This window comes from Eretmochelys imbricata, chromosome 1, assembly GCF_965152235.1.
Source record: "Eretmochelys imbricata isolate rEreImb1 chromosome 1, rEreImb1.hap1, whole genome shotgun sequence".
Classification (NCBI taxonomy): Eukaryota; Metazoa; Chordata; order Testudines; family Cheloniidae; genus Eretmochelys; species Eretmochelys imbricata.
The window spans coordinates 40,029,356-40,046,642 of record NC_135572.1 but is presented as its reverse complement, the minus strand read 5'-3'; the positions used below and the strand labels follow the sequence as shown (position 1 = coordinate 40,046,642).

The window sequence follows — 17,287 nt, the reverse complement described above, 5'->3', positions numbered from 1 at the left end:
GCACCTTATAGACAACGTAAACTGTTTTGTCTTTGAAAAGTACCAGACTGTCATTCATCATATTGTATGTCGTTTAGTTCAGACATAACTGCTGATGTGGCTTTATCTATAGTATCATAGAATGTAGAAAAGGAAAAGACCTTTCAGTTCATTGAATCTCTCCTTCTGCATGTGCAGAATATAATCCTTTCAACAGGGCCAGCTCTAGGATTTTTGCCGTCCCAAGCAAAAAAATTTTTGGCCGCCCCCTTTTTTTTGTCCCCCTCTGCCCCCAGCTCCGCCCCTTCCCAACCCCTTCCCCAAATCCCTGGCCCTGCCTCCTCCCCTGGGCGTGCCGCATTTCCCCCCCCCTCTTGCTTCCTGCTCGTGCCCTCCCCCCCCCGCAACTCCCCACCCTAGCTCACCTCCGCTCCGTCTACTCCCCTGAACACACCGCCGCTTTGCTTCTCCCCCCCTCCCTGTCAGGCAAGGGAGAGGCGGTGCGTTCAGGGGAGCAGGCGGAGGGGAGGTGAGCACAGGAAGTAACGGGGGGGTAGAGAAACCGCTCCCCGCCCCAGCTTGCCTCCTCTCCACCTCCGCCACCTCCCCCGAGCGTGCTGCCACTCGGCTTCTCTCTCCCTCCCTCGCAGGCTTGCCACGCAAAACCGTTCGCACGCGGCAAGCCTGGGGGGCGGGGGAGAAGCGGAGGCAAGCTGGGGCGGCGGGGGCATATTTCTAGGGGCAGCATGGCCGGTGCCGGAATGCCGCCCCGAGAAATGTGCCGCCCCAAGCACCTGCTTGTTTAGCTGGTGCCTAGAGCCGGCCCTGCCTTTCAATAGAAGACGTATTGGATGTTAAACTGATAACAGATTTAAAAATTTTATTAAGATGATGTTTAAAATATGTGAACGGTACAGAGTTTAAGCATAGAGGTCTCTGGTTATCAGGGAATAACGTACAGTTTATCAAGGGCTGCAAAGTTTGGTTTAAGATCGGATGGCGTAAGGAATACATAATCTGCAATATTCCCAATTGGGGGTAAAAGGTTAACTGGTCAAAGTACAGACATTGAGATATGAGGGTATGTTGCTCATGTAATGGCTATGTTAAACTGATACTACACTTGATATTAACCCAAAGGTTTGCTTGGAGAAGTTAAGGGCCCAATTTTTATCTTATTCTGCCTGCTGATGTATATCTAACTGCAAGAGGCAGAACAAAGCTGAAACAATCATCCTTAATCAAGATTGCATCCACAAACAGATTTCAGGTTACACCTGGTCTACATACAGTTAACACCAATTTAATTAATTCACTTTAACATCACACCTTCAGTTCAACTTCTGTGTGTGTAGACAAGCCCTGAGATAGTTCTTCTAGTGAAATGTTTGTATGATTACACCGAAATGAATAGACACTGAATAGTCCCTGAAGACTCCAATTGGCCATGGACAACTAGTTTCAGTTAATTGCGTGATTAACATTTCCTTTCTATTTCAACATCCTACAGGAACTGGAACTGTGTCCCCTTTGCCTGCACTGATGGGTGTCCCAGTTACCAAGGCCAGGGAGGGGAGGTCACTTTCATATTGAATCTAACACTTTTTGTGTGTTCAGCAAATAATGGTTACCAAAGCAGATAATGGCTAGCAGGACTTTCATTTCTTGCCAGCTCCATGTGGAAAACCAGTACCTAGATTTTCAGCCAAGAAAATAAAGCAGTAAAAAGAATAAACACTGGATTCCAAAATTGTCGGTTGTAATTTTCTGCTGGGCGTTTGAACAATTTGACTAACAAAATTGGCCCAAATTTTCTTGTACCCACTGTAACATTGGCTACAGTAGAGTCAAAGATGACTTATGCCAGCAGAAATGAGAGGAGAATCAGAGTAGCTTTATCCCGAGGTTACCAACAGAGACAGTTGCAAGCCAGTGTACAAAAATCTGTTTTTCTCTAAAGTAGATTGAATTTTGCTGGTCCCCAGTCAGGCCGAAATAGATGATTCTGATTTCTCTTTGAGCAGGACACGAATATCCCTTTGGAATTAAAATGAGCCACATTCGAGATGCTGTGCCCCAGACACAGGAATCGAAAGACTGTGCCTACCCTCTCAGCCTTCATGGGTCCTTCTTAATGGAACAGCTGCCCCGAGAGCTGCAGTGCCAGTTTATACTGAAGCCAAGTCGTCTGGCTTTGTGCGAGCAACTGAATGGTGAGTTGCTCCCCTTACAGAGGCGTCCTTCATTGAGAGAGTCTTCAGGTTCTCTCTCTGTTATAGAAAGCAGTCATGTGATGGGGGCACGAGATGTGGGGAAGAAGGTCCAGATGTATGTTTCAGCTATATGAGAGATTTTACACTAGAATTCTCTCTTCTTTGAGTTCACTGTATTTTTTTGCACTTTTTTTTTTTTTGAGCCAGGTTAAGTTTTTATGAAAATGCCTATCAAATGGTGGTTCCAAAACCAACAAAGCAATGGCCAAATCTCCTCCAGGCAGCCTGCTCACTTATTTTAAGTTTATTTGCTGATCAGAAAAATCATGTCTCCACAGGCTTTGCTTTTCTGTAATGGGGCTGGACAGTTTTGTGGTTAAGGCTCTGGAGTGGGACTCAGGAAATTTGGATTCAATTCTTGGCTATGCCCCACAGTTTCTGCGTCACCTCAGACAAGCCCCTTAGTCCTTGGTGCAGCAAGGTGCTAACTTTAAGCACCTATTTCAATGGGATGATTCACACTTTTTTTTTAATTCGCTTATGATTAATTTAAAATATTATGAGAAGTTTCTGTATAGTATGTTATGCTTGTTTTTATATATATATATATATATATAAATATAAATATATATACAGAAACTTCTCATAATACAAAAACGTTTCATATTAACCATTTGCTGCCTAACTTTAGCTATACTTGAAACATTTAATTATATCTATAATACGAATGATTAAAATATAAAGCAACTATTTGTATTCCATGATTTACAAACAAAATTGGTTTATAAAAATCCAACTAGTCAAAGAAAAATTATGAAGTTCAGATAAAGAAGAGAAGCCAAGTTCTGAGGAGGGTGATAGAGATGGGAGGGAAGGAAGCGGGCCGAGTGGAGGGGGAAGCGAGGGGCACCCATGCATTTCTAGCATGTGATTGTCTACACTGGGGCTGGCCTGACTTGTCTCAAAAAGGGTCCAATGCCTCATTAAAATCTCCTGCTATGACGATTGATTCTAGTGGGATAACAATTAGTTGGGGGAGGGATAAAAAAAAAATCTTGGATCACCTATATTGGTCCATATATATTAATCAGAGTGTATATAGAGCAGTGGTTTTCAAACTTTTTTTCTGGTGACCCAGTTGAAGAAAATTGTTAATGCCCATGACCCAGTGGAACTGGGGATGAGGGGTTTGGGGTATGGGAGGGGCTTAGGGCTGGCACAGAGGGTTGGGGTGTGGGAGGGGGTCAGGGCTCTGGGCTGAGGTGCAGGCTCTGGGGTGGGGCCTGGGTGAGGGGTTTGGAGTGCAGGAGGGGGCTCCGGGTTTCGGGGGGGCTCAGGGCTGGGGCAGGGGGTTGGGGAGCAGGAGGGGGGTCAAGACTCTGTGCTGGGGTGCAGGCTCTGGGCTGGGGCTGGGGATGAGGGGTTTGGGGTGCAGGAAGGGGCTCCGGGTTTCGGGGAGGGGGGGCTCAGGGCTGGGGCAGGGGATTGGGGCACAGGCTTACCTCGGGCGGTTCCTGGTAAGTGGCGGAGCGGGGGTGCTAAGGCAGGCTTCCTACCTGGCATGTCGGATCGCGCTGCGCCCTGGAAGCAGCTAGCAGCAGGTCCAGCTCCTAGGCGGAGGTGCACAAACAGCTCTGCGTGGCTCTCACCTGCAGGCACCGACCCCCACCCCTCCAGCTCCGATAGACTGGTTCCTGGCCAATGGGAGTGCGGAGCTGGTGCTCAGGGCAGGGGCAGCACTCCGATTGGCCAGGAACCAGTCTATGGGGCACAGCGCAGTGTCAGAACAGGTATGAGCTAGCCTGCCTTAGCCAGGCAACACCACTGACGAGACTTTTAAAGACCCAGTCGGCTGTGCTGACCAGAGCCGCCGTGACTGAGTGCCTTACATTATGCGACCCAGTACTGGGTCACAACCCGCAGTTTGAAAACCACTGATAGTCAGAAATCTTAGCCTTCTCCAGCAAAAATCTACCACCTTCATCTTTATTTACATTTAGAATTTGTAAATTGAGTCTTTTGTGAAACAATATTACTACACCTTTGGCTGCAGAGGAGAAATTGTTAAACATCCTTCCCCACCCTCGCCCCCATCTAACCCCTCCACAATTTCTCTGCCTCCAAGTCATTAAGGTAGGTTTCCTATAGGAAGATAATATCTGCTTTCCGCGTTTTTAGGAGGGTGACCGTTCTTTTTCTTTTTATCAAATGATTAACTCCTTTTATAGTCCAGGAAACACTATTTATAATATTAGCCATAAGAAGTGTGTAGGTCAAATATCTCTTTATCAGGCACCTGAATAGTGTCATTGCTTGGGTCATTGTTACTTCCAGATCTTAGGAATGGTAAGTCTGGGTTTCCCTTCACTGCCATGAGGGCATGAGGGGAAGGGGAAAGGGGAGAAGGTAAGGCAGACCTGGAAAGTTAAAAGATAAGAAAAACTGAATAAAAAGAAATGAAGTGGTCAAAACTGACCAAGGATCACTTAAAAATACATAACTCTTATCCAAATGGAACTAGTACCTCAGTCCAGGAGGTTTACAAGGGGGTGACCTTGTCACTCGCTCCCCCTACCTCTCCAAAACACCCATGTGGGGGATAGCTGATTTCCCTCTAACTTTATAAAGAAGAAATAGTCTCATATTAAGGGAGGGAATGCTTTCTGCACTATTCACGACAACAAAAGGGGAAGAAGGCTAGTGTCTAAAGAACAAGTCTATAGTAGATACATAAGAAAGGTATACAAATAGTTTAACCTTATTCTAACATAACGGGATCATTTGCAGATAAGTGTTCATTGGCAGAACAGTTCTGTCTAAACTTTACCCCCTAGTTTTTTTGTCCACACTTGAGTATTGTGTGAACTCCATTGCCCAATAGCTACATCAGCAATGTAAATCAGCTTAACATTTATTTCAACTCATTTAACGAAAATAACTAAAAAAAACCCACCTGAATATTACTAGAAAAGACAACTGACCGTTGCATACTAACACAGTCTCAGTAATTTGGTGAATCATAACCAGCAATAATAATTATTCTTGGATAGGTTTTTAGGAGATCAGATTTATTCACCATGGAGAATTGAAAAGATTCATCATTAAACTGGTTTCAGAGTAGCAGCCATGTTAGTCTGTATCCGCAAAAAGAAAAGGAGTACTTGTGGCACCTTAGAGACTCAAATTTATTTGAGCATAAGCTTTCGTGAGCTACAGCTCACTTCATCTGAAATCTTTATTCCATTGTTTAGATCTGGTATCTCTTTTATATATGTACATTTAGGGCAAATGGATTGAATATTCCCAGATTTACTATAAACCCTGAATTTCTGAATTAGATGGGGATGAAACCAAGTAAAATCATCAGGCAGGAAGATTTTTTTTAAAAGTGGGTGGGGGAGGTGGTAAGGGGTTGGAAAACGGACCAGGAGGGAGAGTGCCTCAGATAGAAAACAGCATCACACTGCTCTGTTGAGCCTTGCCGATCCATAGGTGTAAGGGGCCCCCGGTCCGGTAGCAACGATTTGCTTGGAGTCAGGACCTCACGGTAGATGGTGCTCCCTGTGCACTGGAATCATGAGTATCTTGCCTTCCTCTTTAACTTTGAAAGTAGCAGGGAAGGAAATGAAGTAGTCCAAACCCAATCCTTTGGCTAGGGCTCTTGATCTATTGAATTTAGCCCTTTTTTCCAACATGTTCTTGGTGTAATCCAGGGAAATCATCAGCCTGTGTCCTTTCCATGTTAGATTTTTCAGTTCATGGGCTTTTTTAAGAATGCGTTCCTTAATATTGTATTTTTAAAATCTTACAATTATGGCCCGGGGCTTTGCATTTGGAGGGGGTTTGGCACAAGAGAGCGGTGAGCACTCTAAATTTCTAAGTTTGATTGGGGCCGGAGACAAAAGTGCTGGCAGTATGGTGGATAAAAATTCAACAGGCCTCCCTTTTTCCAGTCCCTCTGGGGAGACCCATGAATCTCAGATTCTTCCCTCAAGATCCTTAACCTTCTCCTGTGGTGCTTTAATAGTTCTTTCCTGTTGCTCTGCAGTTATATGCATACTACTCACTGTGTCGTCTTGTGAGGAGATTCCGTTCTCAGCGTCGTCAAGTCTTGATGCCAAGCCTCGCAATTTAGTGTGGAGCGTACTAGTAATATGTTTGATCACCATTGTATCATCGTATCTTTTTCTGAAGATCATCTGTTGACTTGAGATTTGTTGTAGCCAGTCCATATTTGCATCTGGTTTCAGAGAGGCAGCCTCTCCCTGGTCAGCCATCCTGGCTGCAAGGGGGCTGCCAAACAGCTTCTGCTTTTTGGTATTTTGTAGAAAGTCTGGAAATGGAGCAGCATCCATAACGGTATTACATCTAAAGAAAAGAGTTGTAGAATAATATCCGATGAAAATTAGATGGCAGGAGGGGAAGTGATGGCTGTGGATTTTTGGTGGTGAGGAAGGAAGCTGTTAAGCGAGGCATCTACTGTCCTCCAAGTTTCAGAGTAACAGCCGTGTTAGTCTGTATTCGCAAAAAGAAAAGGAGTACTTGTGGCACCTTTAGAGACTAACCAATTTATTTGAGCATAAGCTTTCGTGAGCTACAGCTCACTTCATCGGATGCATACTGTGGAAAATACAGAAGATGTTTCTTATACATACAAACCATGAAAAAATGGGTGTTTACCACTACAAAAGGTTTTCTCTCCCCCCCACTCCACTCTCCTGCTGGTAATAGCTTATCTAAAGTGATCACTCTCCTTACAATGTGTATGATAATCAAGTTGGGCCATTTCCAGCACAAATCCAGGTTTTCTTCCCCCCTCCCCCCACACACACATACACAAACCCACTCTCCTGTTGGTAATAGCTTATCTAAAGTGATCACTCTCCTTACAATGTGTATGATAATCAAGGTGGGCCATTTCCAGCATAAATCCAGGGTTTAACAAGAACATCTGAGGAAGGGGGGGGATAGGAAAAAACAAGGGGCTCGGCAGCTCTCCAACACCACTTTCTACAAGCCATTACCCTCTGATCCCACTGAGCGTTACCAAAAGAAACTACAGCATTTGCTCAAGAAACTCCCTGAAAAAGCACAAGATCAAATCCGCACAGGCACATCCCTGGAATCTTGACCTGGGATATTCTATCTGCTACCCAAGATCCATAAACCTGGAAATCCTGTGCACCCCATCATCTCAGGCATTGGCACCCTGACAGCAGGATTGTCTGGCTATGTAGACTCCCTCCTCAGGCCCTACGCTACCAGCACTCCCAGCTACCTTCGAGACACCACCGACTTCCTGAAGAAACTACAGTCCATCAGTGATCTTCCTGATAACACCATCCTGGCCACTATGGATGTAGAAGCCCTCTACACCAACATTCCAGACAAAGATGGACTACAAGCCGTCAAGAACGCTATCCCCGATAATGTCACGGCTAACCTGGTGGCTGAACTTTGTGACTTTGTCCTTACTCATAACTGTTTTACATTTGGGGACAATGTATACCTTCAAATCAGCAGCACTGCTATGGGTACCCGCGTGGCCCCACAGTATGCCAACATTTTTATGGCTGACTTAGAACAACGCTTCCTCAGCTCTCGTCTCCTAATGCCCCTACTCTACTTGCGCTATATTGATAACATCTTCATCATCTGGACCCATGGAAAAGAAGCCCTTGAGGAATTCCTCCATGATTTCAACAATTTCCATCCCACCATCAACCTCAGCCTGGTCCAGTCCACCCAAGAGATTCACTTCCTGGACACTACAGTGCTAATAAACGATGGTCACATAACACCACCCTATACCAGAAACCTACTGACCGCTATTCCTACCTTCATGCCTCCAGCTTTCACCCTGACCACACCACACAATCCATTGTCTACAGCCAAGCTCTGCGATACAACCACATTTGCTCCAACCCCTCAGACAGAGACAAACACCTACAAGATCTCTATCAAGCATTCTTACAACTACAATACCCACCTGCGGAAGTGAAGAAACAGATTGATAGAGCCAGAAGAGTTCCCAGAAGTCACCTACTACAGGACAGGCCTAACAAAGAAAATAACAAAACGCCACTAGCCATCACCTTCAGCCCCCAACTAAAACCCCTCCAATGCATTATTAAGGATCTACAACCTATCCTGAAGGATGACCCAACACTCTCACAAATCTTGGGAGACAGGCCAGTCCTTGCCTACAGACAGCCCCCCAACCTGAAGCGAATACTCACCAGCAACCACATACCACACAACAGAACCACTAACCCAGGAACCTATCCTTGCAACAAAGCCCGTTGCCAACTGTCCCCACATAGCTATTCAGGGGACACCATCACAGGGCCTAATAACATCAGCCACACTATCAGAGGCTCGTTCACCTGCACATCTACCAATGTGATATATGCCATCATGTGCCAGCAATGCCCCTCTGCCATGTACATTGGTCAAACTGGACAGTCTCTACGTAAAAGAATAAATGGCCACAAATCAGATGTCAAGAATTATAACATTCATAAACCAGTCGGAGAACACTTCAATCTCTCTGGTTACGCGATTACAGACATGAAAGTTGCGATATTACAACAGAAAAACTTCAAAACCAGACTCCAGCGAGAGACTGTTGAATTGGAATTCATTTGCAAATTGGATACAATTAACTTAGGCTTGAATAGAGACTGGGAGTGGCTAAGTCATTATGCAAGGTAACCTATTTCCCCTTGTTTTTTCCTACCCCCCCCCCCGATGTTCTTGTTAAACCCTGGATTTGTGCTGGAAATGGCCCACCTTGATTATCATACACATTGTAAGGACAGTAATCACATTAGATAAGCTATTACCAGCAGGAGAGTGGGGTGGGGGGAGAGAAAACCTTTTGTAGTGGTAAATACCCATTTTTTCGTGGTTTGTATGTATAAGAACATCTTCTGTATTTTCCACAGTATGCATCCAATGAAGTGAGCTGTAGCTCACGAAAGCTTATGCTCAAATAAATTGGTCAGTCTCTAAGGTGCCACAAGTACTCCTTTTCTTTTTGTCCTCCAAGTGGCTCCCAGAAGTGGACTACTCACATTCTTAAGGTTAAGCATGTACTTAAGTACTTCTCTGCTTCCATTAATGGGGATAATAATACTCTTGTCTGTATAGTGCCAAACCCTGCATACTCTTGCACACACTGTGTGACCTCAGTGAGACAGACTACTCAGAGTGCCTAAAATTAAGCACATGAGTAAGATTTTGCAGGGCTGGGGCCTTAGCCTGTAGACTCATTGGGGCAGGGACTCCCTTAATATGTTTTTTTTACTGCAGTTAGCATCCTGGGACCCTGATCTCAGTTGTCACTTCTTTGTGCTACTAATAATCATATAAAATCATATATATGTAGAATTTTTGCACGTGCCTCACCAGTTATTTTTATTTCCTGGATATCATTTCTCAGAGTGTATGCCTAGAACGCCATTTTTAATGTATCCAGAAATTAAAAATACGAGAGTTTGTGTATGTATTACACATTACACAGGAAATTTAACTGCATTTTATATATCGTAAAATAATTTCCTTTCTCCCCCTCAATGTTATGCAGCATCTATTACTTCATGGTGTATTTTAGGAATGAGGCAATTAGTAAACCGGTTGTGATTAGGTTTATAGGCCCAGCTTGGCAGCTGACATTGACTGACAAGAGAAAATAGAAATGCAAATCAACTCTCTCAAGTTCTGATGCAGACCCATTATAAATAGCACTGTGTAAACTATTGGAGAAAGCAAGACTGCCTCTGGATCTGAGGCTTGGGGCAGCCCATGGATGATGCACAAGCATTGTGCAAAGTGGCAGTAAGAGAGGCTATTTATTTATTTTTCCACTCTCCTCCTCAGATGGTTGAGCAATACATCATTTTAAATTGCTTTATCTGTTTGCAAACCTGATTAACTTGTATGCTGCAGGATCCACTCTCCTTTTCGCTTCTTGGCTCCACTCACAGATTAGTTTAAGAAATGGATAAGGAGAGCAGCACAGAGGCTAGTAGCTGACCTTAGGCTGATCTTGAAATCAGAGGGGCCAAAGGCTATGTGGTGGTGGTGGTTGTTATGTAACCGCTAGGCACAATTCTATCTACGTACCAGAAGAGTTCACAACAAAGGGCGAGATTTGTCTGTGCTGTGTGTAAGGTAACAGGTGGTCTGGTTCATAATGCTGCACCTCAGTATTGTAGGATTCATCTCAATTTATTCTCTTTTCCATGAAATAGGATAAAATAGTTGACTTGAAAACTGAGTTTATACAATGTCCCCTAAAACTTACAACTGAATTTGTAGCCAGTTAGGGATACAATTGGCTCTAAACATGGTGGTTGTCCACACACAACATGGTTAACATACAATTAGCAAGCACAGAAGCATAAGTGTTTCAATCATGTATCTCTCTAGGTCACTGGCAGAGGTGAAATACTTTCACATTGCATAGATTATATCCCCTAATAGTGCCATTCTGTACAAGTTGGTCTCTCCGCATCCTCCTCCATCACTATGCATTAGGACATATTTGAGTCCACTGAGCCATGTGGTACTGGTGCCACAATTCCCCTACTGAGGCAGTATGGAAATCATTGCCTGGATTTTCCCATAATGCCCAGGTACACACAGAGGCAGCCTGGTAGGTGGTGACATGTGAACACAGTTAACAAATGATTGTAATGTGAAAAAAAGTTACTGTGTGGACAGAATTCAACTCTGTGTTTTGTAACTGAGTCAGGTGGCTGTGCCACGACCTGGTTACGAAAGCATAGTCTAGGTACAGCGTGGAAAGGACCTACACGTGTGTGTTCCTTCTTTAGGGGCCTTATAGCACATCACATCGCTAGCTAAGTTGATTGCAACAACGATTAAAAATGCTTGTAAGCTCTTGTCTATCAAATGAATATCATAAACATATATTTGCTTAACATTTAACTTCAAATATTTGAACAGTGTGAACTGTTTGTCTGGCATCCAAATTGTTCTGTAATCATCTGGTAAAAAGGAGACCAGAGTACAGTAGATTGGTCGCATCACAAAAATAGTCTCATAAACTGTAGAAGCCTTCAGTAGTTAAAGATTTGGTCCAAAAAGACCCCAGATGGCTCAATAAGTTCCAGAGGTTTTTTCAGTATTCAGACTGTTTCTTAGTAGTTCATGAAATGGGGGAAATCCAGTCACATTGTGTAGCAGCATGTTGATTAGAACACTGTATGTGAATAGGACTCCCTGCGCCTAACTTAAAATGTGGACAACATGTCCTGAACATGTCAGTATCGCCAGATTCACTAACACTGAACTTATTTGCAACAAAGGTGCTATAATGTGTTCCCCATTTTGGTCCAGAAGAACCCAGTGGCACCAGATTGTTCTCAAAATGGCATCCTCCACATACAATGTGACCTCCCATGCAGCTCCATGGAGGATGCCATTATAAAGAGCAAAACAGTGTCCTCCGTGCAGTGTGACCTCTCGCACAGTGCGTGCATGGCCATGCTGGCAGGGACTGAGTACCTGAACTTAAAATATCCAGACTGCACCACTGCCTAGAGGAGGAGACCCTAGGAGTACAAAGTTTGTGTTCCAAAGTATGAAAGTACTGCCTTCAGCACAATGAATATGCTGCCTGTCTTTCAGCCATGTTGGTGCTTCTCTCTGTATCTTAACTTAACACATGTTTAAGCAAAGAAAGACCTTACATGTCCCTCCGTCCCCCAACTCTTTTCCTTGATATCTCCCATTTCCCTTTGAGCTGTAAATGAACTAATATTGCGGTAGCTTTACTGTCCTTAAAATCTCTTTGTGGCCACAGGATGTTTCTTCCTGATGCTCAGACGTCAATTTTTGACACAATGCTGGTGTTTCATTGTTTTAGGTAACTTGTTGGTTTCTGTCCCAATGTTTTCAAGAATGTTGAATTGGTCCTCTTCAGATAGGAAGAAATCTTCTCCTGGCTTGACGGTGAGATTTAAATGCTAACAAGCCAGTGGCCAAGTGGAACAGCTGTTTCTCCAGGGCTTTGTTCTCTAGTGGTGGCTCTATAGAAGGTGTTTTTGACAGGGATATACCACCATCCGAAGTAGACCTCACAACACTGGGTTTAGGACTCCTGCTTAGTTTGACCAGTGAGTTATTGCCTTGCGGAGCTGGAGATAAAGAAAAGTTTGCATTGAGATTGTGGCAGCAGAGTAGCTGAGCCAAAGGAAAGGCTGAAATTTTGTTAGTTGCAACATTGTTCATTTACTTAGGTACATTTCTGAAATTTCATAACAGTTTTTCACCAGAGTGGGGGTGGGTGACCTGTCTAAATTCCAGATTGGGTAATAATTCTGCTTACCTAAATTCCCCTTATAGTTTTACCTCTCTTCTACTCGCTGATCTAGATAATTAACAATAATAATAATTGTTGGAGTGCACTGTTAAACACATGCTGTTTCTCTCCCAAATGGTGGCTGCATTTCCTTGAAATGGTCTTTTTTCATTTGCATAATTTTTTAAAATTCTTTGGCCTATTGGAATTGAAGGAAATAACAAGAAGCTAGTAATTGTTCCTAATTTTTAAGATAAATTCCCTTAAGTTTTAATATTTTATTCCTTACTCTCCAAAATAGAAACTCTCCTTAATTGTTCCTTTCAATGGGCTCAATATATTTATTGCAAGAACAGAGCATAAGTATATACTCGCTATTGTAAGAACAGAACTCCCAGTGTAGTAAACCTTAGATATGCCTATATCTTGTTCAACCATAACAAAAATTGAGATTTTAGGCATTAGAGGTTAGTTCCTTTCTTCCAAAGCATGACATATGAAAGCACAATCTTAAACTTTGTCAGGCTTTTCTTTCATGAAGCTTTGGTTCGTTTTAAATTTATATCCTCATTTTTTTTATGAAAAGTATTTTTCATCAGCTTGTAATGTTAAAACGTTCAAATTTTGAGTTATTCTAACTTTCCTGTCAAATTGTAATGAAATGAATTCCCCCATTCCCAATGGGAACGTAATCTCCTACAATGGAATGATGTATAACAGAAGTCACTAGTGATGCTAAAAGCATGTGTGATAAAGTACATGATATAGAAGTCTATATTGTACTGAAATCCATGGTTATAGAAGTACCACACCTGGATTCTAGCAATGTAGAACCCTTCTGTGGGATGAAAGAGCCAAGATATGGAAAGGTTCATAGAGGTTTAAGGATCCTGTAAACCTGAATCAGATGACTTTGGAGACAAAAGAAAAGGGAAAGTGTGCGTCTGTTTTTCTAGCTCATATTTCCACTTTAAAATTGCCAACACAGCCCTCCAAAATACCCTTTGCTGTTAAGCCAGAATTTATATAGAATGACATAGATAAACATGAGGGAATCCTTTTTCTATTTAAGATTGCCTTGCTTTCCTTCTCTTTGCTGCAAAGAAGAGCTTCCATCAGTAGTGCAGTTTGGAGTTTTCACTGTTACCATACCTCATGAAAACCATCAAAATGAATGAAGAATAACCAAGCCCATTGGTGTGTTGGCATCGTGATGAAGTGCCAGCTGGAAGACATTGATTACAGAGCAGGCACTGGTTCTTGAGCGTTGGTCAGCAAATGCTTGGAACAAGTACACAGATATGCTCACTTTGGGGAAAAAGAGTTGGAAAAGCAACTGGGTTTTTCTATTGGCTTTTAATACTCCTTCCCCCATCAGCTTACTCACTGATGTTAGTTGTGCAGAGGCTGCTCCAGCCCATTGCCAGTGGGAACTGGAATGCCAAGATACAGCAGCCAGCACAAGAAGAATCTCTTCTTTAAAAAAGAGGCTCTGTGGTTTTTGTGCAGGTGGATGGGAACAATCAAGATGCATGTAAACTCAGCGGGCTGATTTTCTTAATCCTACATTTAGAGGTAAGAGTTCCGGCTGCAGCTTAGTAATGCAGTGCAGATCTGTGTGATCCTTTTTGAGTGCTTGGATGATAAGGCATGTTCTCTGCGTGTGCATGTACCGGGATGCACACTAATGGAATAGGCTGAGCCAGACCAAGGAATTAGTTGTGTTCATGAAACTTTTTGCATCTGAAACCGTAGCAACTACTACAAAACAAATAATGGAAACAGAACTGAAATACATTTCTTCTAATAAACACCTTACTTTTTCCCCAGAACTAAGCCAAAAGCCATTTAAAAGGAAAAGATCGATCATAAACTGGGCCTTTTGGCGTGGTCCAGGCACTCAGCTGGACAATATACCACTGTCTCCAACGTCTCCTGTTCCAGGGAAACTCTTTGGTCTGTCGCTGCCAGCCATCTGTGAGAATGACAATCTGCCCAAACCTGTCTTGGTAAGTCACGGATTCTGGGCTGGCTATTAAATATTTGGGATTTCTTTGCATAGTAAACAAGAAGGTTGGGGGTTAGGTAGTGAGGACACTGAAATGATCCTCAGTAGAGAAACCAGGAGGAAACGTTCTCTCCAGTTTTGAGACAGAACTTTGGCTATCAACACAAATTGCAGCAAATGTTTGTAAAATGTGGTCAGACCTGGTTAATACAAATCAGTCTGCAAATTGTATGTAATCAGGCTGAAGCTTTTTAAAAACTAATCTATCTTTTCTGTATCGGCCTGGTTCTGTAACTCTTACTCATGCAAGTAGTCCCATTGAGTACTCGGTAGGAGTATGTACTACTCAACAGAAGTGTTGTGGAATCAGGCTCCTAAGTCTGAGGGCCAGATCTTCAGCTGGTGTAAATCAGGGGAGATCCTGTGAAGTCAGTGAAGCTACATCAGTTTACACCAGTGGAGGATCTGGCTCTTATGCTTGCCCTTGGTATGTTCTCCCCATATCACCCAGGGATGTTCATACCAGGACTCTTCAGTACATTCCAGAGCATTTTTTGTTTTCTAACTGCAGTCTTTACGAATTTTGATAATTTTAGGGTATCCAATTTAACCCTCCAGAGATGAGCTGCAGTTTATCTTAGGAATCTATTCTAGAACTATTGGGTCCTTCAAGCCCAGTGCAGCCACTGATGTGTTCTGAGAATCTCTCTCAAACTTGAATCCTTTTGGAACTGTTGTTTGGGAAAAGTAAAGTTACTAGGTGCACGGACACCACTTAGTACAATTAGTAGTTTGAGTCTGAAAAACTTGTTTAAATCCCAAAAAGTAACATTCACGTAGCATCCTTGGAGAATGAAACATGGCATCTGGGATGCTGTATGGAGAAGGCAAATCTGAGGGTGTTAAAGCCCCACGCAGGTTGAGAGTCTCTGCATTAAAGCATTATAACCTGCATTCTAAATTCAAAGGGTTGTTTTAGTTTTTACCCTACAGAAAGCAAGTCAAACCATTAACTCGTCACCCTAAAACATTAACCAGTTTTGTCTGACCAAACCTTTGTTCTCAAGTTGAGAACTTGCCTTGCAGGATTGAGCTCTCTTTTAACAAATGAGCTCTAAATCTTTGCAAAGAAAAGAGAAATACTGCTGTGAGTATTGCTGGCGTGAATGGTGCCCCTCTAAAGGTATTTGCACGTAGATGGACAGTTGGCTCCCAACTTACAAAAGAGGAGGAATGTTAAAGCAGTAGACTGTAAAAATAGTTTCCATTTGGCTTATTTGCATTGCTGCACTTCAGGAAGACCTCCTCAGCAGCCCAGACTGCGAAATTAGCCAAAACCTACTTCTCAGCCATTACAGTTATTATAACTCAATTTAATGATAATATGTTCTCCACCAGCCACCATTCCCCTGCTGTTGGCTCAGAGATCCTTCCTTAAAACAAACAGTACTTGGCTGCTTTGTGACCTACTTATTTTCCTTGTTTTGAATAGTTGGGTCTTCAGACAAATGTGTGTGTATATTTATATCACTATTTTAAAAAATTCCTAAACAAAACACTCCATGGATTAAAGTACAGGTCACACAGAGTAAGGGTGGCAGAGTGAGGGCTGACTCTTAATTAGGATTTAGAAGTGCAGATTAATATGAAATGAGAAGCCTACTAGCTATGATAAAATTATGTTAGGCTGTTCAGGCTACAAATTGATCATCAGCTGAGTCAGAAACCTTAGCACATAGTTTGCAGCATTGCTGCAACAAACAGGTGAATGGATGTTTGACACCTCCCTGTGAAGCATCTGGCTGTAGCCAGTGTCAGACAGGATACTACACTAGATAAACTGTTGCTCTTTTCCTGTACAGCAGTATAAACTGGCTAATGTTTGCACAGTGCTTTGAAGAGGTAATGTGCTAGATCAGTGTTGAGTAGTAATATTATATTGGGTGAAGATATTCGCACAGCTTGTTTGAAGAACTCAGTGCCCCAGACCATAGCTTTAATGAGGGTTGGGTGGCAAAGCCCCTGGAGTAGAGAATATACCCTGATGTGTTTTTGACTTGTGAATCTTTGTAGGACATGCTTGCACAAGTGGAAAAGGATAAAACCACATCTTAATAGTTAACAGATAAAGAATCTGTATGTAAGGAAGGCTATCTGGCTTTTTGATTTTGCACAGGACATGCTTTTCTTCCTTTACAAAGAGGGGCCTTTTACCAGGGGTATTTTCAGACGCTCAGCAAATGCGAAATCCTGCCGAGAGCTTAAGGAGAAGCTTAATTTGGGAGCTGAAGTGCACCTAGCTTGTGAATCCATATTTGTGACAGCCTCCGTGTTTAAGGTATGCAAAGAGCTTTACTCCTCTCTCCCTGAGTGCGGGGGTAGGAGGAGGGATATGACAACTAGTCAATTTGTTTTCTGCAATAGGAGTTTATTTAAAAAAAAAAAACAAAAAAAAACTTGCCTCCGATCTCATTTAGAACCTGATCCTCCAAGTCTTCTAGCTCTCCTTAAAGGCAGTGGGAGTTCTTTGCAGGGTTGGGTTCTTATTCTGTAAAGATGCTATAAACCTACAAGACTCTTGAGGGTATTGTGCTTCCCAAAATATTCAGGTTCATTTCTCTGTGGATTATCTTTGCATAAGGACTAGTATGTTAGTAATGGTATTGTTTCATGCAGAGAACATCCATAACTCATAACTAGCCTGTTTGGGAGAGTTTAGTCTGATTGTGTATTTGTATATAAATCTCAAATATGGAC

General features: G+C 42.8%; 1 protein-coding gene across 1 annotated transcript in view; it reads left to right on the top strand.

Moving 5' to 3' along the window:
* ARHGAP20 (Rho GTPase activating protein 20) overlaps positions 1-17,287 on the top strand; it is a 90,458-nt gene that overhangs the window by 64,507 nt on the left and 8,664 nt on the right. The window contains exons 9-11 of the mRNA XM_077805971.1: positions 2,004-2,192; positions 14,353-14,531; positions 16,707-16,868. Coding sequence (XP_077662097.1) covers positions 2,004-2,192; positions 14,353-14,531; positions 16,707-16,868 — 530 coding nt within the window. The remainder of the gene's footprint in view (positions 1-2,003; positions 2,193-14,352; positions 14,532-16,706; positions 16,869-17,287) is intronic.